Below are 26,604 nucleotides of genomic sequence, written 5' to 3' on the forward strand. Positions count from 1 at the left end.
TTGACCGAAACTGTGTTAAAATATCACGTAAGATAAGGCCAGAACAAGGTCAAAAATTATTGGATTGTGTTTGAAGGGAAAGATCAGAGATACAATAGACGGAAGTCAGGCGAAGTTTTTCTACCTCTTTGACTGGCGAGACGTCAAGGAGAGAAGACGTGTTTTGGTGTTGTCCCTAATGGGAGATAACGCTCACAATGTGGTAATGTGTAACGAGACGAGCTATCCATTTCTCCGTCTGTCCGTATGGCTTCTCTCTCTCACTTATATAAAAGTTGCTTCTTGATATTTATTCTGTAACTACTTTTTTATATAAACATTAGTGTCTGAGTAGGTTTATCAGCAGACGCAAAGATGGTGTTTGTTTGTTTGTTTGTTTGTTTTTCGACGATGAGATGGATATATAAGGCTTTATACGTACATCTGTAATTAAAAGTGTGACAAAATTAATTTTTAATAAAATTTTTCTTTAGTAAAAAAAAAAAAAAAAAAAAAAAAAAGAAGCAAACTCAGTTTTAAAAACAAGAGAAGAAAAATGAATTAAAATAGATTTTATTGCAAACTTGTTACAAAATTTCCCCAAAATTGGTTGGGTAACAAAAACCGATATTTTTTCTCATTTGGGGAAAGCCACACTGAACAGTTTGAAACAGTTATGTTCTAGAAAAAAAGGAAGACTAAATAAAATCTGAATAAAAAAAAAAACAAAGATGAAAATTATTGGGGTTTATGCCAAGGTAATAGCAACAAAAATTATTTTATTTGAATAAAAAAAAATGCTGGCTCAGTTTTGGCAGTGCATACAAATACAGTTTGACAACGCTTTTTCTTCAATCGTTATTTTTTTTATTTACATGATTTTTCATGGTTCTATTTTGAACAGCAGCATCAATTTGTTTGTTTTGAAATATTTTGAACAAAAACTAAAAGCAAATTTGGGGGGATTTTTCAAAATTTTTACTTCAGTCGAAATGAGGAAATTATAAAAAAAAATGATGTTCCGCTGTGAATATATTTCAATCAAGAAAATATTTTCGTTTTGAAAATTGTTCCATGCAAGCTCAATTTTGAAATAAATTAACTAATAATAATAATAATAATAATAATAATAATAATAATAATAATAATAATAATAATAATAACAATAATAATAATAATAATAATCATAGTAATAATAATAATAATAATAATAATATTAGTTATTATAATAATAATAATATTAGTTATTATATTATTAATAATAACAACAACAACAACAATAATAATAATAATAATAATAATAATAATAATAATAATAATAATAATAATAATAATAATTTGTATATAATGTTGGTACTTTTGTTGTTTTCTGTGTATTGAACGGGATATAAGGGCATTTTTGATAAAGTTTGTTAACGAGAGTTAAGAATCATATGAGTTGGATCTTTCGAATCGATAATATTATCAATCAAATATAAACCTGGCTAAGCACAAAACGATAATTATAAAAAGAACCGGGACAAGAGTTGATAATTTGTCCTCTTAAACTGGAAATAGAATTTCGTTTCTTAATGAAAAAAAAATGGCTGCGTATAAAAAATTATTTTTAAGAAACAAGCCAACAAAACAGTTTTCAATTCCGCAATTCATTTTCAGTTATTCACATCTTTTTTTTTTTTTTTCAATTGCTTAAATGTACCCTTGGTGAGCAAATACTGGTCGGACATGAAAGAGAAGAAAAAAAAATGGCGTTACAATATTATCTGCCATTTCGTTGGCTCTCTTCGTAACGAAAGTAAACTTTCGTTTCGTTCTTGATCGCTCCGATTCTCGCCTACGTTCTTCGTATTTACAGGCACTGTTGTCGTTGTTGTAGTTCAGATTCATTTGTTTCTTTCAAATACTTAAACGTTGTCTTGAAAAGGTATGACTCATTTTAAGGCGTATCAACCCTTTCAGTCGAAAGACAATACTTACTATCCATGATTAATTAAACACAAGTTACTATTTTTATGCATAGTGAAGGAAGAGGTAATTGAGAATTGGAGGTTAATACCTTTCCCGACAGTATTTGTGCATGTATCACCAATAGCTGATTTCATAGTCTATGCTCTCCCCTTGTATAAAAGAAGGCAGTTCCTATCAAATTCAAAACTTTTGTGTCAAAGACAATAAAAATGTCATTTTTAAGACAAAAATACAAAATCAATAGTAAATATTTGTTCAGAAAAGAAAAAAATAAGACAAAGTCCAAATGATAAATAAAAGCGGTTGTTTTTATTTGGAAGAGAGTGCTGATTTTGTCCTTTCCCCATTGCTGTAAAATTTGTTTTTTGTTTCCTCAGGTTATTGTTCTGTGCCAACAAATGCTAGATAAAAGGGGGAAGGAGGAGGATCGTATATGATGGAGAGGGTCTACTTTGATAATTTTTTTCTCTTTTGTTAAAGTCCATTTAATCTTTTATTTTAAATTTCGTTGAGTAATTTTAATCTTTTTAATTTCGCATTAAATGCAAAGATTGCAAGATTTTTTTACTTGCGAATTTATTTGGGATAGTATTCTTTAAGGGACCAAAAAAAAGAAGAGAAAACCTCGCACTCAAACATACACAAACATACAAGGACATATGTACACACACACATACACACATTATAGTGGCTATAGGAAACGGAAAAAGGGTTAAAAATAATTACAATTTGAAAATAATCCGTTAATATCAGCTAAAAATATGTAAATAGTTTTCAATTGTTAAAATATAATAATTGCGGTGGAAAACTTTGAATTTTGTTGTCAAATGTTTTGTTTGTTTGTTTTTTCGTTTTCTCTTTTGTATTTTTTTCTTTCCGAAAGGCTGAATCAATGCACTTGTCAGATGCATCTGCAGTAGAACAGATGCACCATCTCCAGATCAGATAAATAAGACATGTGCATAGTTGCATAACAATAAGTTTTATTCTCCTCATTAACTTTTGTATGAATTGTTTTGATTTGTAATCCTGCAATTTTAGCTGGCAGTGAGAGCTTTAAGCATGATTGCTGGATACACTGGCCTGATCTAAGCCACGTTATTATGACACCCGCATACATACTTGGCAACGACTGACTCTGCGTCTTTGATCGCCAGCTTTGAGCGTCTCTCCTAAAGGCTGTGTGAATTGGGTTGATCTGTCCAATGTGGCCATCCAGAAAGCAATAGATGTTGAATAATAGTTACACGAGCCCCGACTTCCTTGGCATTCGATGAACGGTTGGTTGCGGAACTCCTCTATACAAGAACCAGGTGACTCTAACGGTTGTCCAGTGCCCTCAGCTGCTCCGCTTGTGTGCTGTAATAAAGACAAGAGAAATGTTTGAAATGTTGTGGATGATGGGACATTTGTCAGAGAAAAAAACAAAAAGCACGAAGATTGAATCAGATATTAAAAGAAAAAAAAGACTCGTTTGAACTATTATTTTCAAACATTACAAAATGAGACATTTTCTTCGAGCCATGTCTATAAAGAAAGTGGCATATCTTTTCACAATCCTGAACAGTCAAAGCAACATATTTAACAATATCAATTTGTTCTTTCATCATCATGTAACATAATCTACACATCCTGCAGAATATTATCTACTATGTATTCAATGTCCCCCAGTTTCTCCATAATTAGTTTAGCTAACTGATTGATTTAAAAGTTCAGGAACATACGTTGTCTCACCATCTGTACCTTTTTCTGCACACTTCCACAATTCCTTCTAGACATGCATTGCTCACACAGCCCATAATGTGTCTAACATTTTCTATTTAAGACATAATGTAGGCGCACGTTCATCTTTACAAAAAGGACGATTATTCTTATGTGATACGTTAAAAACTTTACTACATCCTGCATATTCTCTAGGTCTAGCTTCCTCCAATTATCACATATTTCAAGAATTACAAGGTTAACATCAATGTTGTGTGTCACTAACGCAGTTAACACAGTACTGAGTTGAACACAACTGGTTTGTGCCGAGTTGAGTGCAAAGGAGTCAAAAAAAGTTTACTGGTGACATATATCAAAGCCATTGACTTCCTTTGATAACATATACACCTGCATGTGACAAGGGGTTACGAGGCAAGTCAGTGTGTTTTCAGTGCTAGTCGGTTAACGGGGATTACAGCCCTCCACACATATACCTTATAATTAATAGGGACGCATGTGTATTTTCGAGATAGTTACCAGTTTAGAGTCCACAGTTCGAGTTCGAGTCAGAAAAAGAAGAAAAAAAATCTGAATCGATTCACCAAGGCGAGGCTGCTCTATCAACGATGGAATCCAAATAAAGACTTACCCAAATACTAAAATCAAGTCGTGTTTTAGAAGAGCAGGCATGAATTGTCGCGAGGTGGCACCGACCAAGAACGAGAAAAGCTATGTGTCTTGAGATCTTAAATGTGACACATACACACACACACACACACACACACACACACGCACACACACATGTGCACACACGCACACATGTGCACACATACACACACACACACATGTGCACACACGCACACATGTGCACACATACACACACACACATGTGCACATACAGAAGACAGTCACGGCCATATTACAATTATATAGACAACACATACACAAGAATATATATACATGAGAATATATATACACAAGAATATATATACACAAGAATATATATACACAAGAATATACATACACAAGAATATATATACACAAGAATATATATATTTCATCATTTATCCTTATCATCACCTCTCCCCATACAGGACATAACATCAAGTCAGAAAATTGAACACGGATTAAATCGTATTTCATATGAAAACTTAAAGAATTTTACAAGCGAAGCATTCAAAAGTTCGTTGACAGATGGAATCAAATCATAAGGAATAACGGTCGTTATTCTTGTGAATAAAGATTTTTAAAATCAGTCTTTCAGTTTCAAGATGAAATGTTAAGTTGGCAAAATATTTCACACCGAAAACTGAACAAGCTGAATTCAATCCGTGCGTTCCAATCAAATGCGATAGACTGACGGCAATTTTACATCAAACTTATGAATGACAGACCAAAGAAAATCAGAGTTTTTAATAACTTAGAAAATAATGTATTCAACTCAACTTTATAAATATTTTCACAATAAAATTAATTTTCACACTTGTTTTATTTTACTTCAGTCGAAGTTCTCAGAAATCAAGTGACCCCTGGAGCTAACACTCGATATGTATATGTGAAACATAAATATTCGAATATTCCATTAAAGTCCTTTTTTGCGTTTCAAACATTGAATTAGCAAAGAAGTTAAGGACATCATTTTCCTTTCCCCAACTGACCATTCTAATAGGGTATAGTATTTCTTTATTTTGGGTTTCTTGGTCTTACTGGATTCCAAAATAAGAATTCATCTAGTCTGCTGGAGTATCCAGCTTCATGATGTTACTCGAGCTAACATCACTTGTAGAAGGTGAACCGTTCCTTGTAAAAGTCAGTGTTGGTTAGCCATATCAAGGAGATCTTATTTGGGTCGTGTATACTGTGTTGTTTTGAACATTTAATCAGGATTTATTTATTTGTGCTGTGATTTGAAATATTAAGTAGGCATTCAAGTTAATAAGGCCTAACAGTATTACCTTTAAAATATTGCAGTCAAGGGTGTGAATTCCATTATAGAAGCGTTGGTTTAATTTGAATAAAATAAAATGCACTTGAAAGCCAAATCACAACGAAATAATAGGAAAATAAACAAATATTTTACTTGCTTGAAAGTTATAAATTTCAAGCAAGTTTATTTCCCTAATATTGCGCTGTGATTTGGGTTTCAAGCGCACTTAATGCGTATTTTATTTTATCAAAATTAAATCAACGCTTTTATAATGGAACTCACACCCTCAACGTTAATTTCGTGTAGTCAACGCACTGTTCCAACATTTCAAAATATAGCCGCTGAGAGACAAAGCGCGAATCTTTACAATTGATTTTTCTTTCTCCAAATTTACAACGTGGCAAGAAAGAAGACGAAAAAAAAGAAAGAAAACAACATGCTGAGGATGGAGTTTGACTCCAAAATATATTTACATTATAAATTTCAAACAAGTAAAATATTTGTTTATTTTCCTAATATTGCGTTGTGATTTGGCTTTCAAGTGGAACTAATGCGTATTTTATTTTATTTAAAATAATAATATTTATCGAAATAAATTTAAGAATGCAAACAATGTAAGAGCCTATTTAAAAACGAAGTCATCCATGGCATAGAGCAATCACGTTCACGATGTTGAGCCTTGTTAGTACCATATGGGTGACTATCTGGAAATACCAAGCAATGTATGCGGAAGAACAGCGAGAATTCTCTGCTCAAATCTGCAAAAGCTATCGTTATCATCTCGTTTATGGGATATATACATATGACTGTGGACATTTGTAAATTTAATATTCAGAGAAAGCCGGCTCATTGTGTTCAGAGTAAAAGTAGAATATGTCATGTTTACAATTAAACAGGATTTCCAGTTTGAACAGAACTTCCTGTGAATTTCATTTACCAATTGACTTACCATAATAAAACTGTAACCTATCCACATGCTTTGGAATCCAGCAGGACAGTCAGGGATCATAATTGTTTGGCTATGGACAGCAATCACCTATGGAAAACAAAAGACATAGAATTTGACTGAGAATTTAGATTAGTTTTTTAGGGAACAAATATATTTGAGGCACTCTAGAATAAATATAGTCACATTGAAACACTAGTTTCCATTAGGTCACCGAAGTTAAGCGACGTTGAACCTGGCCAGTGCCAAAATGGATGACTATCTGAAGCCGGAGAGAGATGGGCGCCACTAGACTATTCTTGCCCAAGATACGCTGAATTAAAAATAGTGCAATACCCCCATGAGACTGGAGAGTTAAGGGGTTGTCAATGTCTTATAATAGACAAAAGGACGCCTTTTTTTATTTTACTTCCGGTTGTATTATGAACAAAACAATATTAAAAAAGCGTTTTATGTGCAAGGATTTTACTTATGACCTTAGAAATTAAATAGTGTTGTTACAAACAAATTTTCTTATACACAGTATTTTAATTAAAAACATTTTTATTGAACAATATTTATTTTAAGGATTCATAAAACATAAAAAGTTTTGTAAATAGAACTATGTATTTAAACAAACAAAGCAAAAATGTTAAAAAAAAACATTTTGAAAAAAAAAAATGTAATGTCACACAATTTGAAAATGGGATTTAAAGAAAATATGGGATTGTATTTAAAAAAAACTATTTAATATTAGATATTTTGCTATAAAAATCTTTTATTTACCAAAATCAATAAAATCAGAAGTCAAAAAGAAAAAAGAAAAAAATATGTTAAGACAGAATTTATCCTTTTGGTCGTTGATTATTTGGGGGTGCCTCAAATTTATTTGATCCGTTTCATGCGCTTCTTCATTTTGTCAGAAGTTATTAAAAAAAAAAAGTTTTACCTGTGATGAAGTTTCACAAACAGAGCATCGACTGATGTAAGGCCTAATGTCCATTCCTTTGATTGGGTTCATCATCGGTGTCATTGGTTCTGGTGTTGATAACCAATAACTGTAATCGTTTCTTGATGACAAAGAACATCTGTTATTCAAATTGCAAAACATGAACGGCATCGTGTTGAAACGTCTCAGACAACTACCAGGCTTTCCTAAAAGAGAAACAGGTAAGAAAGAAAAAATAATAGCAGACAGTAAGAAAATATATATGTTTGCATATCCTGCACCATGCTCTGAACGTGTGACATCAATAATCTGAACCTATCATTCTTCGTTAAACCCAAACACTAATAAAAGAAATATTCATATTGCACTTTATTTGAAGAGCCTTTAGCGTCTCATAAATAAGCACATCTTAGCAATAAGTCAAAGATCAAAGTATAAGATGTCCCAAAATTAACCATCTATTTCTAACTATAAATCAGCATTTAAATAGATGATTAGTTTTGGGACACCTTGTATATATAAGACACTGTCTCTTTCAATTATTTATGTATAAGTGTACAGCATCTTTTCTCTTAAATCACACTTCAAAGAAATGTTCCTATTATTAAGTATGTCTCATTGTTTCATCACTTTGGCCTTCAGGATTTTTTTCCTTTCAGCTCTTTTCTTTCTTTTCTGTTTAATTACGAGGTGGCAACATGTTCGCACCCCCCCTCTTTTCTCCCATCTTTAGTTTAAGCCATAAAGATGCAACATCGCTTGTACATATTTGCATCCAGTCTAGTGCTATTACATGTGATAAATCGATGAATTAAATCGATCAGTCCAGTGCTATTACATGTGATAAATCGATAAATTAAATCGATCAGTCCAGTGCTATTACATGTGATAAATCGATGAATTAAATCGATCAGTCCAGTGCTATTACATGTGATAAATCGATAAATTAAATCGATCAGTCCAGTGCTATTACATGTGATAAATCGATGAATTAAATCGATCAGCCCAATGCTATTACATGTGATAAATCGATGAATTAAATCGATCAGCCCAATGCTATTACATGTGATAAATCGATAAATTAAATCGATCAGTCCAGTGCTATTACATGTGATAAATCGATAAATTAAATCGATCAGCCCAATGCTATTACATGTGATAAATCGATAAATTAAATCGATCAGTTCTATCAACGTGCTTCTATGTGCATTTGTTAAACACTTTTCTTTTGGTGATCACATGGCTAAATCAACTAATGACTGATCATTCCATCGACATGTGACTCTACATGTTAAGAAAAATCAGCTCCAACAACAAAAATCGAAAGAGAAACCAATTTTAACATGGCAAGTTAGCAGCGAAAATTGTTTTGGAAATTAGGCATAAAAAGTTAAGATGTGTGACTGAAATGTACAAAAGACAAAACAGCAGGTTGGCTGATTTATTCAAATAAGATAAAGGAATCAACAACACATTTAGTTGCTGTTTAGATCTTAGAGCCGTCAAGTACCCCCTATCCACCACCACCACCTCCATATCTTCTTTTACGATTCAGCCAGAATTAACTCTTAATTGTTTTGTTGTTTTTTTTTTATGGAAATCGTTCCAGACAAGGCATGAATACTTGATTTAAGGAGCTGAAAAATAGAATAACATTATACTTCAATGTAAAAACAATAATTGTTAGCTGGATAGATGTTAACTCAGAAAATCGTTACTTGAATGGAGGAGTGGTTGACGGATGGGAGGTCAAGAATTAACCTTTAATTAGCAGAAGTCAACAAATTTTCCAAATTAGGGAGAATTCAACCCTATCAACATTTTTAGCAGAGATGTTGTCTACAGACGACCAAGAATCTTGGTTGCTGACGACAACAGGTATTAATACTGGTTCATATACGCCATATACAACCGAAATTGGTACAAAACGATACAAGAATGAACAATAGGACGCATTTTTTTAAAATTTTACTTCCGGTTGTATTATGAACAAAACAATATTAAAAAAGCGTTTTATGTGCCAAGATATTATTTATAACCTAAGAAGAAACGATTAGAAAATGAAGGATTCTGAAATTTTGGTTTTAAATTCTAAAGGATTGCAGAAAATCGAAAAAGAATGGTTGTTTTTCTGAGAGAAGGGGTTGATTTTATTATTGTTATTAAGTGTGTATGCATGTTTGGAAGAATTTCCTACCTAAATCTTGTGCGGCTGAACGCCCGTTTCCAATCAGAAACAGAAGAGAGTAACCATCCCATAATTTTGCAGTCCTTCCAGGACATTCAGGACTTTGTGTATTTTGACTGTGCCTGAAAAAAAATAAATCGTGTTGAAAAATATTTGCTATAAAAATTATAAAGAGATAAAATATTTATTCATTTCAAATAAGATTAATTTTGTGATTTGTGAAATTTTATTTAATTTTTTTTTAAAAATCCAAAAGCGTTGGATTAATATTTGGTAAACGTTCAAGTTAAAAAGAGGTTACGAATTATTGAGAGGACATTTTCTCTCGATCATTACCTGGCAAATAAAATACCCAAATTGTCTCCATTCAAACCAGGTGGGCCTTCATCTCCAGGTAAACCAGTAGAACCATCTAAACCAGGAATGCCATCAACGCCATCGAAACCATCTCTACCATCCAATCCAGGGAGACCATTGGGGCCTGGTAAACCGACAAGTCCTTGCTCTCCTGGTATTCCAGGGATTCCAGGACGTCCTGGCTCTCCTACAATCAATTGTGAGAAGATCTTGATATAATGATGACGCATATTTATACAAGCAAACATAAGACAGGTGACAATGAAAGTTTTCGGTTGATTTTTAATTAATATTTTGGAATCAAATAGTTTGCAATCATCATGATCATCATGATCATCGTCGGTTTAACGTCCATTAATCAAATTCTAACGTTCTTTCTCCTCATCACCATATCCATTCCCTTCATGCACACTCTCATCACAACCAGGCGTCTTTCCAGCATCATCATTCAACATCACTCCTGCCACGATGAGTATTTCTTCTCATCATCTTTATTGGTTACTGCAGCAAAACTCAGCTTTCACGTCTTCATCTAAGACATGTTGTGGTACATAAAGCTATGAAAATGTTCTCACCAGCCATCAACTACATCAAGGATTAACGATAATCACTTTATCTCTTAATCTCGCTCTAATAGCATCAGCTTAAAAGCCCACGTCTGTATCTTATTTTGTATGGATGGGCATTCTAGGTGTCTATAATCCCTTTCGAATGCAAAACATGTTGCGTTCTTCCTCACAATTATTCCAGCAGATTGACAAATCCATTACATGTCTTGAACACAAAAACAGGTCAATACATCTTCTCTAAAAAATCTTAACAAACACACCAAACCTTGCACGAAAACTTCCAACATTTCAACTACACAGTTTGAAATACGACCGATTTTCTTTGGGAATCATTTCCTTAATTGAGGCATAATATTCACAAACCAGATGCCCTTCCCGACGTCAACGCATTAAAATGAGTAGAACCAGTCTTTTTATCGAGCCTATTATAGTTAAAGAGCGTTTCATCTATCTGAATTAATTGTTTAAAAAATAGACATTTTTCTAAACAAAAATATATTCAATAATAATGTCTTAATAGATACATTCAAAGCAGATAAATAATAGTATTTAAATTTTTTTTAAAAACTGAAGAGGTCAGCACCCTCTAGTTAATAATTTATGAATAACAAATTGTCAAAGAGAAAATGGCCGCAATACATAAAAGATTGTCATAAAAGTTCAATTTTAAACGCATAAAAGTTACTGTAAACCTTTACTTTGTTGCTGTTTTATTCTGAATAATTCGTTTCAAATGTCAAACTTCAAAAACCAGGCTCAAAACATTTTCTCGTTGAAGATGTTCATAGAACCAAGTAAATTTTAAAATGGATCGGTTGAGAAAGAAGATAAAACTTCGATAATGTCTGACGTGATACACGTTTTCATGAAGACTCCAATCTAATCTATTTTGTTTTTACCTGCAATGCCTTTTAATCCTGGTTGACCTCTTGGTCCAGTTGCACCTGGATCACCAACGGCACCAGGTTCTTGGTTGGCAGCGCGACCAGTTGCTCCAGGGAAGCCGACATCACCTTAATAAGAAAAAAATAAACAATGGTAAAAAAAACCCAACATAATTTAAAAAATAAATAGGAAAAAAAAACAACATAAATTTAAAAATAAATAGGAAAAAAAACAACTAAGTTCTATCATATGGTAAGACTTTCGAACTAGGTGCAGCATATGGAATGTTGTGCCCATATGTTCTGACATATCGAATTTTTTCAAGCATGAATACAAACTATAATAATCTTAAAAGCTCAGGGTGTATTGTTGCCACATCTGACAAGTGCACTAGTATGCACTTCCTCTTACACAGGCTATAAAAAAGAGTTTCGATTCTAATAAGTCCCGCACTCTCAACCACTTTCCAACCCTTGTTCTATTATCACAATTTTACATTCTTGTGCCTATTATACAAGTATTTTAATGGAATGTGCTCTAACAAATCCATAGCATTTGTGCCATCTCAGTGTACATACTCTCAATTAATCCAACAAGCAGCAAAATCCCACGTCTTCATTGTTGAAGTCTTTAGGTGGTTGAAAAACTTTTATTCTAATAGTTTCTTCCTTTGAGCTGATAGACTTTGGAATTGCCTCCCTGTTTTCTGTTTCTTTGAATGTACTAACGTGTTAAAATTTAAACGTAATGTGAAGAGTAATTTCGTTTATCAAACCCGTTTTCATTAACTACTACAACCACTAATATAAAAAAAAATAATCGCTTAAGTCTATTTTTAAATACGTTTTGTAAGTGGTGATTAAATAATAATAAGTCGTATAAGACCTTGTGAGGTACACCAGGTACAAAAAGGTAAATATATTAACTATATAGGGCAATCAAAAGGCTCCCTTTCTATTAGCTGTAGGGAGGAATGCCACTCTTTATTTATTCTTGGTCCATCCTTATAAAGATGGGTGTTTTATAATGGTGCATCTAGTACAATTTTTCAAGTTTTTGTATGACTTGACCAAGGATGGAACCCTGGTCTCTCGCCTCATTAGCAAGTAGTCTTACCAACTGGGCCGGTCAAACATCCAGGTAACGATATTTATTTCAATACATTATCCTTATGATAATGGTAAGACTACTTTTTTATGTGTGTTATTTCAAAACAAGACATTTGTTCAAAATACTTACTTTTGATCAGAACTACATTTTTGGAATTATAGTATTGTTTATAAAGCAATAATCTGGGCAGGAGCTACTTACAGCATCCTATCCTGCCTTGACAGAGTTTAAAACCGACTTCGTAATCTAGTAGGGCAATACCCTTTTCTTTCTTTGCAATTTCTTTCCCACAGAAGAGACGTTACGAACCTGTCTCTGCTATATCGTTATTTTCATGGCAAGTGCTCGACTGAGTTCCAATCTATGGTCGCTCCTTGTTAATATTTCACAAAAAACACTCGTCTAGTAAAAAATCACTATCAATAAATCCCCCCACTCTCCATCGGTGCCTAAACCTAAACTTGGATTCTATCAACAAAGCGTCTTTCCTAGAACTGCCCATCTGTGGAACTCTGCTTTACTGGTCTACTTTCCAGCTTACTGCAATATTGTCATCTTCAAGTCCAACATAAACAAGTTCTTATTGAACCATACTTGTAAATAATCTGCTACACCAAATTTCCACCACAAATGATTACTACAATAGACACATTAACCCTTATCCTCGAGTGGCCCCGAGTCTAAATATGTAATAACCCTTTATAAAAGAAATAACAATGTTATGTATTTAGACTCTTTGCCAGTAAGTAGAGATTAAGTAAACTAGTATGAATATTGGCAAGGGTTCCATAAGTACATGTCATGATACCCTGTCAGCAAAGAGAAATAAACAAACTGCAGGTGGCGCGATTGAAGTGGGGTGGGGTTAAAAATAAGATCCTTAAACAAAATGAGCTTGAAATGAGGAGAATGATACAAAGATAGTCACATGTTAGAGGAAGAACAAAGAATTTCTAGTTAGCATAAGTTGAGAAGCAGGACAGATAAATGTTCTCAACAATGTAGAAATCTAAGTGAATGTAGCCTTAGGACTCTGCCCGTGTGTCACCAACATTAGGACTAAGTTAAAAAAAAATCAAGTTTAGAAGTAACTAATTAATTAGATATAAATCTCCATTATCTTTCCATGCATGAGTAGATTAATTTTAAGTTAAATCAACAAAGAAGAGAGGATCACAATCCACACATGGAAAAGCGACGATCATTAGAGTAAAGACCAGCGACCGTGCATGTATGTATAAAATGAGCTTTATTTGATTTATCTGATTACTTGATCATTCATCGGCAAAAAACGCACATGTGTAAAACTGTGCTTCTACCTAAATGACGATGTGCAAAATTTTTGTGTAAACTAAAGATTTTTGTGTAACTTAAAAATTGTTTGTGTAACCTTACAACAAAATCATGTTTAAAAAACTGTTCTTTTTTTTGTCATCGTCTTAACTTTCATAACAGTATTAAAACATAATAATTTATTTAAACGTAAATCTAACATAAACATTGAAATTTTATTTATTTATTTATTTTTTGTTAATTCCTTACAAAACTGAAGTTCTGGACGACGTAAAAAACAAGTGACAAAAATGTCAATATTTCAATTCGCAGAAAATCACACACCAACCTTTTAAACCTTTCAGTCCATCAAGTCCTGGACGTCCATCTAATCCATCGTTGCCCCTTTCACCTTTTTGACCTTCAAAGCCAGGGAAACCTGGATCTCCTTTACGACCAGATTTTCCAGGGGGTCCATCATATCCAGGAAGTCCCTAAACCAAGACAGAAAATCAGAAGCTGAAAACCATGTCAGAAACTTTTAATAGAAAATCAAGTAAAATATTAATACATCTATCTCAGTTTAAAACAAATTCTTACCTACTATTAATCTAATTTATAAAACTCATTATGTCTGTCTGCATTTTGTCAAAGTGCATCTCCTTCGATAAGCAAGGTTGAAAAGCGACACAAGGCAGGTCAATTAATTGCATTTGTGGACCGTTTTTTTTATGGGTTTTTAACTGGTGAAAATAGTTGCTAAGAGGTCCAAAAAATTGGAACTTGGAAGGTTTGAGTTGACTTAAATCGCTTTTGTATACATGCGCAAATATACATTTACTTAGATGCCTCCTAGACACTATCCTTGAGTGTCTTAGGTCTCTTTGTACAGAGGTTTGTCAGGATAATCTAGAATGTGGATACGTTTCCCTAGAAGTTACTCTGACTTTTCGTACTCGCAGCCCAAATAAGATCTCAGTATGGCTAACCAACACTGACTTTTACAAGGAATTACGCACTTTCTCCAAGTGACGTTATCTCAAGTAATAGCATAAAACTCGATACACAACCAGAATAGATGAATTCTTATCCTGGAATCCAGTAAGATCAAAAAACCACATGAAAGATACATTAAAACATATTTAAATGACCAATTGTGGGGATGAAATTGATGTTCTCAATTTCTTGACTAACTCCATATTTGTGAGATGAATGACAATCTAATGAAATATTCGAATATCTATTGTATCTCATATAGAAGAAAGGGCCACTTGATTTCTAAGGCTTTCACCTGAAATAAAATTAACCAAATATAATTATGCTAAATAAGGACTTTATATACTTTGTGGCTCCTTCTTTTGGAATTTTTAGATGAGGATTGATAATTTGCCTTATTAGGATTATTTCAATCCTCAAATGTATACAAGTACTCCTGGCGCAACGGATGAAAGGGCAAAGTGTAATTAGTTCTAAGAGTATTCTGGAGGTTTATGGTTCAATCATCATTAAAGTTAAGAATACAATTAGGAATTACTTTAGACTTCTATGTGGCCATGACTGATGGAACGAGAACAATCTACTCTTAGAACTCAGTTGGAAATTCTGTACAGATTCCAGAATTCGACATACCCGTTCCCAAGTTTGACAAGATACACCTCAAGAAGGTAGGAGGTTATATCGACAAAAACGTTGTTAGAACAATGTCCATTAGTGAACATTATTGACCCATCTGATTATCTCATCCCTGGTCGATGAACAAACAACATACGTATCCCGCTTTTTTCTTGTTGATTTTACAATAAACTAAGAAAATAATTTCAAAATGTCATTACAGACAAAACTTGAGTTTTATTTGATGTTTGTATCAAGGAAATTTGTGTGAATTAGATGAGCAAACATTATCGGCGTTTCTGTGAATACATAATTTAGCAAACATTTCTGCGAATACATAATTTCTGTGAATACATAATTTCTGCGAATACATAATTTAGCAAACAAAATGATACAACATACAGATAGCCCAGGATCACCAGGTAGACCAGGTAAACCAGCAACACCAGGGAATCCAGGGAAACCATCGTTTCCTCTGAGTCCATCTAAACCATCGATACCAGATTGTCCATCACGTCCAGGCAGGCCAGGTTCTCCTACAAGTAAAAATAATAAATATAGTTCAGCAATGAATGTTTACAAAATGTCCAACACAAAGAAATAAAGATGAAAAATAAATAAATTATAATAAAAACTTGATTCACATTTAAAAGGTGAAAACTAAATAAAATGTTAAAAAATAATTTTCTGTTAAATGGTCTGTCATTCTGAGTTTTAAGTAGCATTTTCATTAGTCTGTCATGATTAAGCCGATCTGTCCATCAGTCTTTTTTTAAAGTTTGAAATAGATTTTCTCTTGGTCTGTAATGCTTAATGTTTAAATAGTATTTCCGTTGGTCTGTTATGCTTAAGATATAAAATTTCATTAATAATAAAACACTGATTTGATAAATTTTGATGAATCGTGAAAATAGAATATTAAATTTCCAAAGAGAATTTTCATGTATCTTTAATCTCTATATATGAAGGTCAATATCTTTGTGTGTGTTTTCTATATAAAAAAGATTAAAGAATCTAGGTAAAAATTAAAAGTGTATTTATATGTGAAATATTCCAGAGATGATAATATAAATGGCTATGAATTTCTAAATGTCCTCTAAGGGGAATGTAGGGTCAAGACTCCTTTTTAAACTTCAAGTATATCCTACTTTGATTAAATCTAAAATCATATGTATAAAGGTTCTAGTGAAGACAATGGAAGTAGTTCAGAATTTTCAAGTGCCCTTTAGAAAGGTTATGAAGGTAGAACCGCTACTATACCTTCGAATATATTCTATTTTTATTAAATTTTAATCATATGTATAAAATTTTCTGAGGAAGATAATGGAAGCCGTCCTTAATCTGATAACGCCGTGCATAGCTGGCATGAAGCAAAGTTGTATAAAAATACTTCCTTCACGACCCTCTTCTTAGGTCTTCCTTCACGGCCCTCTTCTTAGGTTACAAGTAACAAAGAAGATAGTACTCTCCACTAGTGAGGAAGGTTTTTACAACAAATGAACATTTCTCTATTAGTATAAATATCCAACAAACTATCGTTTGTCTTGAACGTTAGAATAGCCTCCTCCGCCCCACCAACTACACTTTGGTAGGTTAGCACATTATTTCGTACAAATAGGACTAGAGGGGGGGGGGCAAAACCGCCTTAAAACTTAAAATATGTATATCCGATTTTAATGAAATCGAAATCATATTTATAAAACTAATTCAAAGAGTTTCTAAAATTCAAGTTTTTTTCTGAATATATTACAGTGCGAAATAAGGGGGAAATTAAAAAAAAATGAACATTATAAAAACAGACATAGGTTGCTCATTAAATCCCATTCAACGTCGGGTCTTCTCGCTTGTTTGATTCTAAATGAAATAAAGTAAAAGTATTGTGGCAACATAAGACACTGAATTTATATCATTTATAAAGTTGAAATGTTTTTTTATACCTGGTTCTCCTTTGTAGCCATCATCACCTGGTACTCCTTTTCTTCCACGTGTTTGATCCCCTGGTTCTCCGGGCGGTCCAACTGGACCAGGCAAACCATTCAAACCTACGTTTCCTTGTTCTCCTTTAACACCAGGAATTCCTTGGAAACCTTTTTCTCCCCGGAGTATTTCTAGATCAATTTCTAAAATTGAAATATAATTTGAAAAAGAAATAATCCATTTTGCAGATGATGTTCAGAACAGAAATTAAATAAACAACAATCAGAAAGTCCAAGTCAAAGTTGAATACTTATTCACATGTAGACAAAAAAAACGAAAATATTCTCAAAAAGGTTTGTAATTATATAGAATGAATAATATTTTCCATTTTGTTTCATTTTTATGGTTTATTTTGTTTATTAAATTTTTATGTAAAAGTGTAGTATAGTTGAAAAAATAAATAAAACGCTCTTCCCTTCTCATGTTAAGAATGAGTTTCTGAAATTAACATTATTATTTCAGCATGGTCCGTATTCTGCATAAGTACCAGATAATCATTTGAAGAAGATGTTCATTTTTGCATTTTATGTTTTTGGTTAACAAAGGTGATAATCGTAGTAAGAAAATCTTTTGTATTTAAAATAAAAATTTTACTCGAAATAAAAAATAGTTTACAAAAAGGAATAAAAGATACTTACGGCTAGGAACGGGTGTTAAAGAGATGGTACCTTTGAAAATAAAACAAAAATCGTAATTGTTATTTTTGTTATTGTTAATGTTGAAATGAAAAGATTATTTTGTCTTTGATATCTAATTATGTTGTTGAAGTTTATAAATTCTGCTTCTGCTTCATTGACCTAACGTATATATATATATATATATATATATATATATATATATATATATATATATATATATACATATATATATACATACATATATATATACATACATATATATACATACATATATATATACATACATACATATATATACATACATATATATATACATACATACATATATATATACATACATACATATATATATATACATACATACATACATATATATATATATATATACATACATACATAGATGTACATACATACATATATATATACATACATACATATATACATACATATATATACATATATATACATACATATATATATATGTATATACATACATATATATATATGTATATACATACATATATATATATACATACATATATATACATACATATATATATATACATACATACATATATATACATACATACATATATATACATACATACATACATACATACATATACATACATACATACATACATACACATACATACATACATACATATATATATATATATATATATATATATATATATATATATATATGTTGAGTTTATGGCTAAAGTTCTGATTCCAAATATGAGAAGCAGCAGCAGGGAAGTATAAATTCGCAATTGGACAAAAGTTCAAATCAGTTTTTTTTTCAACTACTCACAGAGCTTCTTCCCATTTTCCACATGTGAGTCTTGGCTGGTGGCCCAAGACCAAGTGGCACGCATGATGAGAGAAATTTACAAATTAGTGTACTTTCACAAAACTACAAATCTCTCTCTCTCTCCTCTCTCTCTCTTTCTTTCTCTCTCATAAACAAAAGCAAGCTAATATGCACTCGCCATCAAAGTCAAGAGAGTATAACTCATTATCGAAATGGAGTTTTCATTGTTGACTGCGATATGTTGCTAGTGTTGTATAATTCTAGTTGAAATGATAAATCGTAGTCAACGAATGACCTCTTCAGTTTATCTGATTTGCTCAGAGAAATTTCAATTTAAAAAATTAGAGAAGTTTTTATGAGGTTCCTTTATTATATTTTTAATCACCTTGAATATCTTTCATGGAATATTGAATAATATGTTTGAAAATAATTAATAAAAATGTTTTTGTTGCTCATCCATTAACTCTACTCCTACTAATATTCATAAAATTACATGCGATTTTTAGAGAAGTGTACTGATACTCTAAGAAGTGGGACATTTATTGCTAATCGCCTTAGGCACCCTTACCGAGGAATATCAATGTTTTGGCATATTCTTGTTGGTTAGGGTGTGTATCAGAAGTCTTTGTCTAACGCAAAGCAACAAAACCTTTTGGCTAAAACGTCAAGCAGAGGTTCGCTAGTCACAAGTTGAGTTGAATAGAGTTTGCTGTTCACAACGCGAGATACATGTTGACGTTCTCTATTCGCATTTCTTAAAGGCTTCTCCCACTCCTCCCAGCAGATTGTCTTTAATGTTTCGGGCATAACTAATTTGCATATACCACACGAGACTGCTAGAGATCTACGTGTGCCCGGAAGCTTTAAAAGACAACAGCCGCCATCTTGGCCTCTTTTTTTTCTGTCTTTCAGCCTATTGCCGACAGTTTGTGAGGTAGGTCCTCTCTATGGTACACATATTCACAGGGTGCACATATTCTATTACACTAGCTTAATAAAACCACACATGACCTCGTGTCTAACTTCCTAGTACGAAGGTAAAAAATATATTTAATGTTTGGTTAGACTACTACTACTACTACTACTACTACTTATACTTTTCTCTGATGTGACTGCACTATGAATTCACTATCAAGCATTTTTAACAAACGGTTTACAGTAGATGTCAGCCTGAACAGTTCATTATCCTTAGTCTTAATTCGAATCCAGTTCCACAGAAGCACTGCTATCAAACCCTCACCTGACATTGTTAGGAGATAAATAAAATATTAAAAATTAAAACATGAAAACTAGAAATAACATCCTTAGTAAATAAGCCAACATCAGCTGTGGAGCAAATCTTTAAACCTTGAGACAAATTGTTTGCATAAAGCATGAATAATCTAACCAATACAAAGTTTTGGGACGTTTTATTCAAAATCGCTCCAAACAAACTTGATGTAAGGAGCTGAAAAAGGACACTAGCAATGATAAATGCTTAATTGATAGATGCTAAAGGACACTATAAGGGCAGCGAGAGTTATGGAGCTGCTGAAAATAAACCAAAGGCCAGTTTTAATTCTCTAAGTTACTGATGAAGCACTGTTAAAAGTACCCCCCTAGTTTGTTTCTGAACCTTCACTTGATCCTGAGATGGTTATAAAGGCAACAAATAAGACCGTTTTTCCGTGGATAACGCACATGAATGATACAACAATTAATAGACAATTCATTTTATGATCAGTTAGAAAAGACGTTAAATTTGAACTCAACCTCAGATCAAAAGTCTCGAACTCAAATCCAACTGTTCTCTTCTCTCTGCACTTTCCACACTGACGCCCAAAATAAAGAAGACGGCTCTTTTATAGAGAGACCCAACCACATCTCATTTGCATACCCTCTCCCCTCTCTCATCACATCACGTGATTTTCAGTCCATAAATACCAGGGGGCGGCCATTTTTATTTTCTCTTTTTTTTTCTTTCCTAACACGAGCCGCACGATGCATGAGGTAAGGTTCTTTACTTTCAACCAAAAAACATTTTCGTAATAAAATTTTTTTCAGACAACAATTTACCTTTGGGCCCTTTAAGTCCTCTGTATCCTATTTCACCTTTATCTCCTTTGCGACCAACCAAACCAACACGACCATAGTTTCCAGCTTCTCCTTTCAGGCCAGGCAAGCCACTAAGTCCATTAATACCTGGTTGTCCAGGTAAACCACTTGCGCCCACCGGTCCTGGTAACCCATCGATTCCAGGATCTCCTGGAAGTCCTTTCTCGCCACGAACGCCAGGAAATCCTCGACGACCCAATGTATTAACTTCACCTTTGCGGCCATTTAATCCTGGCAAACCAGGTTCACCCTGAAAAGCAAGATATTTTTTTATTGTTTGACCAAAATATAACTGAAAAAAAAAGATGCTAAAATCGTATAAATTGGTTCTAATATAAAAAGCCAGATAATGTCAAAACTTGCACCAAACATTATATTATTAATCAAAATTTACTGAACATAGAATATTTGAAATAAGATTGTTGACTTCAGCAAAGGCTATAATTACTTACATGTAAAATTTTTATATCCATGTAGATATTAGGTTATTTCATTTCAAAGGTCGTCTTAACCAAAGGTGGTAGTGGGGATAAGCCGCCTCTCCCTAAAAAATGCCCTTATGGTATGCGTCTCAAATAGCCTCTGACAACCTAGTCCAATTCCTGGCCTTCTGATGTGGCTTAGCTACTAAGCCCAGCGAAACTGTTTCTACTAATTGGAAGAAAAGCAAATGGCGATTTGCTGACACCTTAAAACCAGTCACTTCAGACTGGTGGAGCTCGTCAACTTTGGATAGTAGCTTACCTAGGAAAAGGTACCTTTGATTCAAAACCTCCACTGTTTGCGGGATTACTTTAGTAGAAAGGCTAAGGGAGTAGACCCTGACAGAAAATTCGGGGGAATCCCTAAGGCAGTCTAATTTATATTGTCATCACTGACAACTGTGATGCAGTTAGAGCCAAACTGTATTTCTTTTGGATCCTCTGGTTTCGTGGAGCATTGGGGGGAGGGCTGCTGCCCGGCCAACAACTATCATTTCTCTGCCCATGCTATGTAACGCCATTCCTGGTGGCATAGATAGACACCAGAGTTATCTTTTTTCCCCGAGACATATAGTTGCCAGTGGTCAATGTCGTGGAAACCCTTCATATCAGACAATTGCTAATTTTGGACCCTGCCAGAGTGCCCCCTTGGGGGAGCTGGTTTTTCTTCCCCACACTAAAAAACGGCCTTGTGCCTAATTTGCTCAGTGGGGAAGCAAATAAATAAACAGATAACAGTGTGATTGTGCAGATGAGCATCTTCTTGGCAACGAACAAGCACAATGCTCCAGCTAGCCAAAAACTATGACGAGTTCGTATCTCAACAAAATACCCGTCCCTTTTGGAAAGATTGGTGTTAGTAAGGATACCAAGCCATAAAAATTCGCTTTAATCTCATATGTCATGTCAAATATGGCAGAACTTCCAACCCTCAGACACGAGGAAGAAAGGGAAGTAAAATCGAAAGACAAAGAAGTCTACGCCATGAATCACAACTGAGCTCGTTTTAGAATTTACTTTAAATATTTAAATATTTGCGTGAATATTTTCTTTCATCGTTAACAGTAGGAGAGTGATGGTGGCTAAGTGGTTAATGACATAGACTAACAACCTACATATGCCAAGTTCGAATTGAGTTCCTTCCACCAAAACACTTTTATTTAGATTGCAACGTTCATATCGTCCCACCCATAAGTACTCGATGTGTTTCTAGAAAAAATTCTAACTAGAAAGATATCAGGAAAACTAATGTCAACAATAATCATTTAATTCATTCGAAATGAATGAATGATGCTCAACAACAACAACAACAACAACAACAACAATAATATCAACAACAACAACAACAATATCAACAAAAATATCCAATCGGTAACAAACGATTCCCCAGTTCGATACAAAACACCTGATGAAGGCCGGAGGGCAAAACGGCTGAAACGTTGTAACTACAACAACCAAGATGAGGAAGTCAGTCCGACAATCTCAATCAATGAAAACACCTCATCTCAAAAATACAGACAATTACCAACAACAACATTCGTCAACAGCAATTTAGAACAGTAACATCCACTACACATGAATATGTAAATTTTCCGTTAAAAAATATTAATGATATATTTATGTACTAATATTAACGGTATATTTAGGTACAATGATAGATTTAAACTTTAAAAAATCTGTGTATATTTGAGATGAAATCCTCATATTGTGTCACTGGCATATTTAAGCTGAAATGATCATACAGTGTTTATGATATTTTTTAAGGTGAAATCATTAAAAACTGATTATAATAATTGTATTTATAAATCATCGAATAAAATCGTCAAATATGTTTCATAACATTTGTATATCATCACTTGACAAATTCATTCACCTTTATCTTCTATTGACCTTTAACTATTATCACTGGTGACTCATTAGTATAGAAAATATGTTAAAACATTATGCTGAACATATTGTACCTTGTTTAGGACATCCGCAATAATAATAATGAGAAGAAGAAGAAGAAGAAGAAGAAGAAGAAGAAGAAGAAGAAGAAGAAGAAGGTATGAACAGAAATAATAACCACTCACTGGACTTCCAGGTATTCCGTCAAGTCCTGGCAAACCATTAAATCCTCTTTCGCCTTTCAATCCATTCACACCATCAGCACCTGGCAATCCTGAAACCCCTGGTCGACCATCTTCTCCTCGGAGACCGTCAATACCTTGAAAATATTTATTAAAACATTGTTTGTTAATGTAGGATTTAAAACATTTGAGTATAAAATTAGAATATCAGGCTTTTTTAATTCATCTTGAAAATAAAAATTATCAAATCACCCATAAATCCAAAGCTTCCACTTTCGCCTTTAAGTCCTGGTTGTCCATCAACACCTGGAAAGCCGGGCAGACCAGGTTGGCCAGGTTTACCTGAGAGAAAACACAAAAACAAAAATTTATTCAATTTTTGTTTTTCATGAATGCAAAGGGGAAATAAATGATTCATTAACACGAATAATGCATCATTATCGAAGGATTCATTAACACGAATGATGCATCATTATCGAAGGATTCATTAACACGAATGATGCATCATTATCGAAGGATTCATTAACACGAATGATGCATCATTATCGAAGGATTCATTAACACGAATGATGCATCATTATCGAAGGATTCATTAACACGAATGATGCATCATTATCGAAGGATTCATTAACACGAATGATGCATCATTATCGAAGGATTCATTAACACGAATGATGCATCATTATCGAAGGATTCATTAACACGAATGATGCATCATTATCGAAGGATTCATTAACACGAATGATGCATCATTATCGAAGGATTCATTAACACGAATGATGCATCATTATCGAAGGATTCATTAACACGAATGATGCATCATTATCGAAGGATTCATTAACACGAATGATGCATCATTATCGAAGGATTCATTAACACGAATGATGCATCATTATCGAAGGATTCATTAACACGAATGATGCATCATTATCGAAGGATTCATTAACACGAATGATGCATCATTATCGAAGGATTCATTAACACGAATGATGCATCATTATCGAAGGATTCATTAACACGAATGATGCATCATTATCGAAGGATTCATTAACACGAATGATGCATCATTATCGAAGGATTCATTAACACGAATGAGGCATCATTATCGAAGGATTCATTAACACGAATGATGCATCATTATCGAAGGATTCATTAACACGAATGATGCATCATTATCGAAGGATTCATTAACACGAATGATGCATCATTATCGAAGGATTCATTAACACGAATGAGGCATCATTATCGAAGGATTCATTAACACGAATGATGCATCAATATCGAAGGATTCATTAACACGAATGATGCATCATTATCGAAGGATTCATTAACACGAATGATGCATCATTATCGAAGGATTCATTAACACGAATGATGCATCATTATCGAAGGATTCATTAACACGAATGATGCATCATTATCGAAGGATTCATTAACACGAATGATGCATCATTATCGAAGGATTCATTAACACGAATGATGCATCATTAAGCAAAGTTTTTTGTTTGCATTTCTATCAAGCATGACAAAATCGTTCTCGCTTACCTTTAAGGCCTGGATATGAATCTCCAACTTGTCCTTTCAATCCTGGCAAGCCAGAAAGTCCGTCAATACCAGGTTTACCATCAGCTCCACGAAGACCTGAATGCAGAAAAAGACAAGTACTAAAACATTCAGTACCTTTCAACATAATTAAAATAATAATAAAAACTCTTTTTCTGGATGTTGTTCCAAACAAAGCATGAAGCCACTTAATGTAAGGAACTAATTATAACAATCAAAACAAATAGGAAGATAGAATCACTTCAAGACAAACAAAGCCTGAAATAGACCTAACCTTCAGTGTCCAATCCTTTCAACGACGGATTACACAATTCAATATAGAGGAAGAAGGACTTACAAGGCTATCCGACAAAAGATATCTACTTCTAAACTGATCAAGATGCTAATCAGAAATTTATCGTTATGTCATCGTTAGAATGTATAGTTGAAATATTTTGGACAAATATTTTTGAACAAATATTTTTGGACAAATATTTTTGGACAAATATTTTTGGACAAATATTTTTGAACAAATATTTTTGAACAAATATTTTTGGACAAATATTTTTGAACAATTTAAGTCAACAGCAACATATCGTCTTTATGTTTAATAATTATGTAAAGTTGAAAATTTTTCTTTAAATTCTTAGAATAGTATATATATATATATATATATATATATATATATATATATATGTGTGTGTGTGTGTGTGTGTGTGTTTTCTTTACCTGGTCGACCACCTTCTCCTTGTTCAGCACGCCTTACAGCCAAGCCATCTTCACCAGGTTCACCTACGAGTCCAGGGAAGCCAGGATCACCATCTTTTCCTCTTGGTCCGGGTCTACCATCAACGCCGTCACCACCAGGCAAACCAGGATTTCCAGCATCACCTGTAAACAGCACCAATTACAATAAAAAAGTGAATAATGCAAAAAAAGATCACATGGGGTTATTGTTCACAAGTCGAAAGATATTCTTCCCAGTAAAGAAAAAGTTCAAAAAGATGATTCCTTGTCTAAACACTGGAATAATTCTACAAAAATAATAAATATAATGAAAATATTTTGAAGACAGTTGTATATAAAAATATTTCTATTTAAATAAAGAAAATCATTCCTCTAATCACGTATATTACTTTGCTGCCACGTCGGGGGAGATGTTGCAAATCCTTCCTACCGGTATAAAATCGATTTATAAATCTACTGTGGGTGATGTGTTCTCTTCCTTACAACCTCTTGCTCACAGAAGAGACGTTGCTAGTTAATCTCAACTCTATCTTTGGTATTTTCTTGTAACTCATTCAGCTAGAACTCGTCTTCTACCACAGCAGAAGAATACTTTCCTTCCTCTATATGCCTAGTCTCAGGCGGAATTTCTATGAACAAAGATACTTTGCAAGGGCTTCCCACTTGTCTGTGGAACACATTATCGCATAACTTCTTATTTGTTAATTATAATTTGATAGTCTTCAAATTTAATGTCAGCAAACTTTTGTCATAAACTTCCCAATAATTAATCAAGTTCATTTAATTCTTTTTGAGAA

General features: G+C 33.2%; 1 protein-coding gene across 1 annotated transcript in view; it reads right to left on the bottom strand.

Annotated features, from left to right (window-relative positions):
• Window positions 1-2,234: 2,234 nt before the first annotated feature.
• Window positions 2,235-26,604, bottom strand: part of LOC145288106 (uncharacterized) — a 177,926-nt gene continuing 153,556 nt past the window's right edge. The window contains exons 27-41 of the mRNA XM_080136164.1: window positions 25,790-25,951; window positions 25,064-25,159; window positions 23,771-23,860; window positions 23,522-23,655; window positions 20,929-21,217; window positions 18,057-18,086; window positions 17,379-17,561; window positions 15,844-15,977; window positions 14,180-14,324; window positions 11,463-11,576; window positions 9,974-10,181; window positions 9,647-9,759; window positions 7,450-7,655; window positions 6,525-6,611; window positions 2,235-3,306 (exon numbers count right to left, since the gene is read on the bottom strand). Coding sequence (XP_079992290.1) covers window positions 3,049-3,306; window positions 6,525-6,611; window positions 7,450-7,655; window positions 9,647-9,759; window positions 9,974-10,181; window positions 11,463-11,576; window positions 14,180-14,324; window positions 15,844-15,977; window positions 17,379-17,561; window positions 18,057-18,086; window positions 20,929-21,217; window positions 23,522-23,655; window positions 23,771-23,860; window positions 25,064-25,159; window positions 25,790-25,951 — 2,249 coding nt within the window. The 3' untranslated portion in view covers window positions 2,235-3,048. The remainder of the gene's footprint in view (window positions 3,307-6,524; window positions 6,612-7,449; window positions 7,656-9,646; window positions 9,760-9,973; window positions 10,182-11,462; window positions 11,577-14,179; window positions 14,325-15,843; window positions 15,978-17,378; window positions 17,562-18,056; window positions 18,087-20,928; window positions 21,218-23,521; window positions 23,656-23,770; window positions 23,861-25,063; window positions 25,160-25,789; window positions 25,952-26,604) is intronic.

Source organism: Euprymna scolopes, chromosome 11 (genome assembly GCF_053919585.1).
Source record: "Euprymna scolopes isolate OS-2025 chromosome 11, ASM5391958v1, whole genome shotgun sequence".
NCBI classification, from domain to species: Eukaryota; Metazoa; Mollusca; class Cephalopoda; order Sepiida; family Sepiolidae; genus Euprymna; species Euprymna scolopes.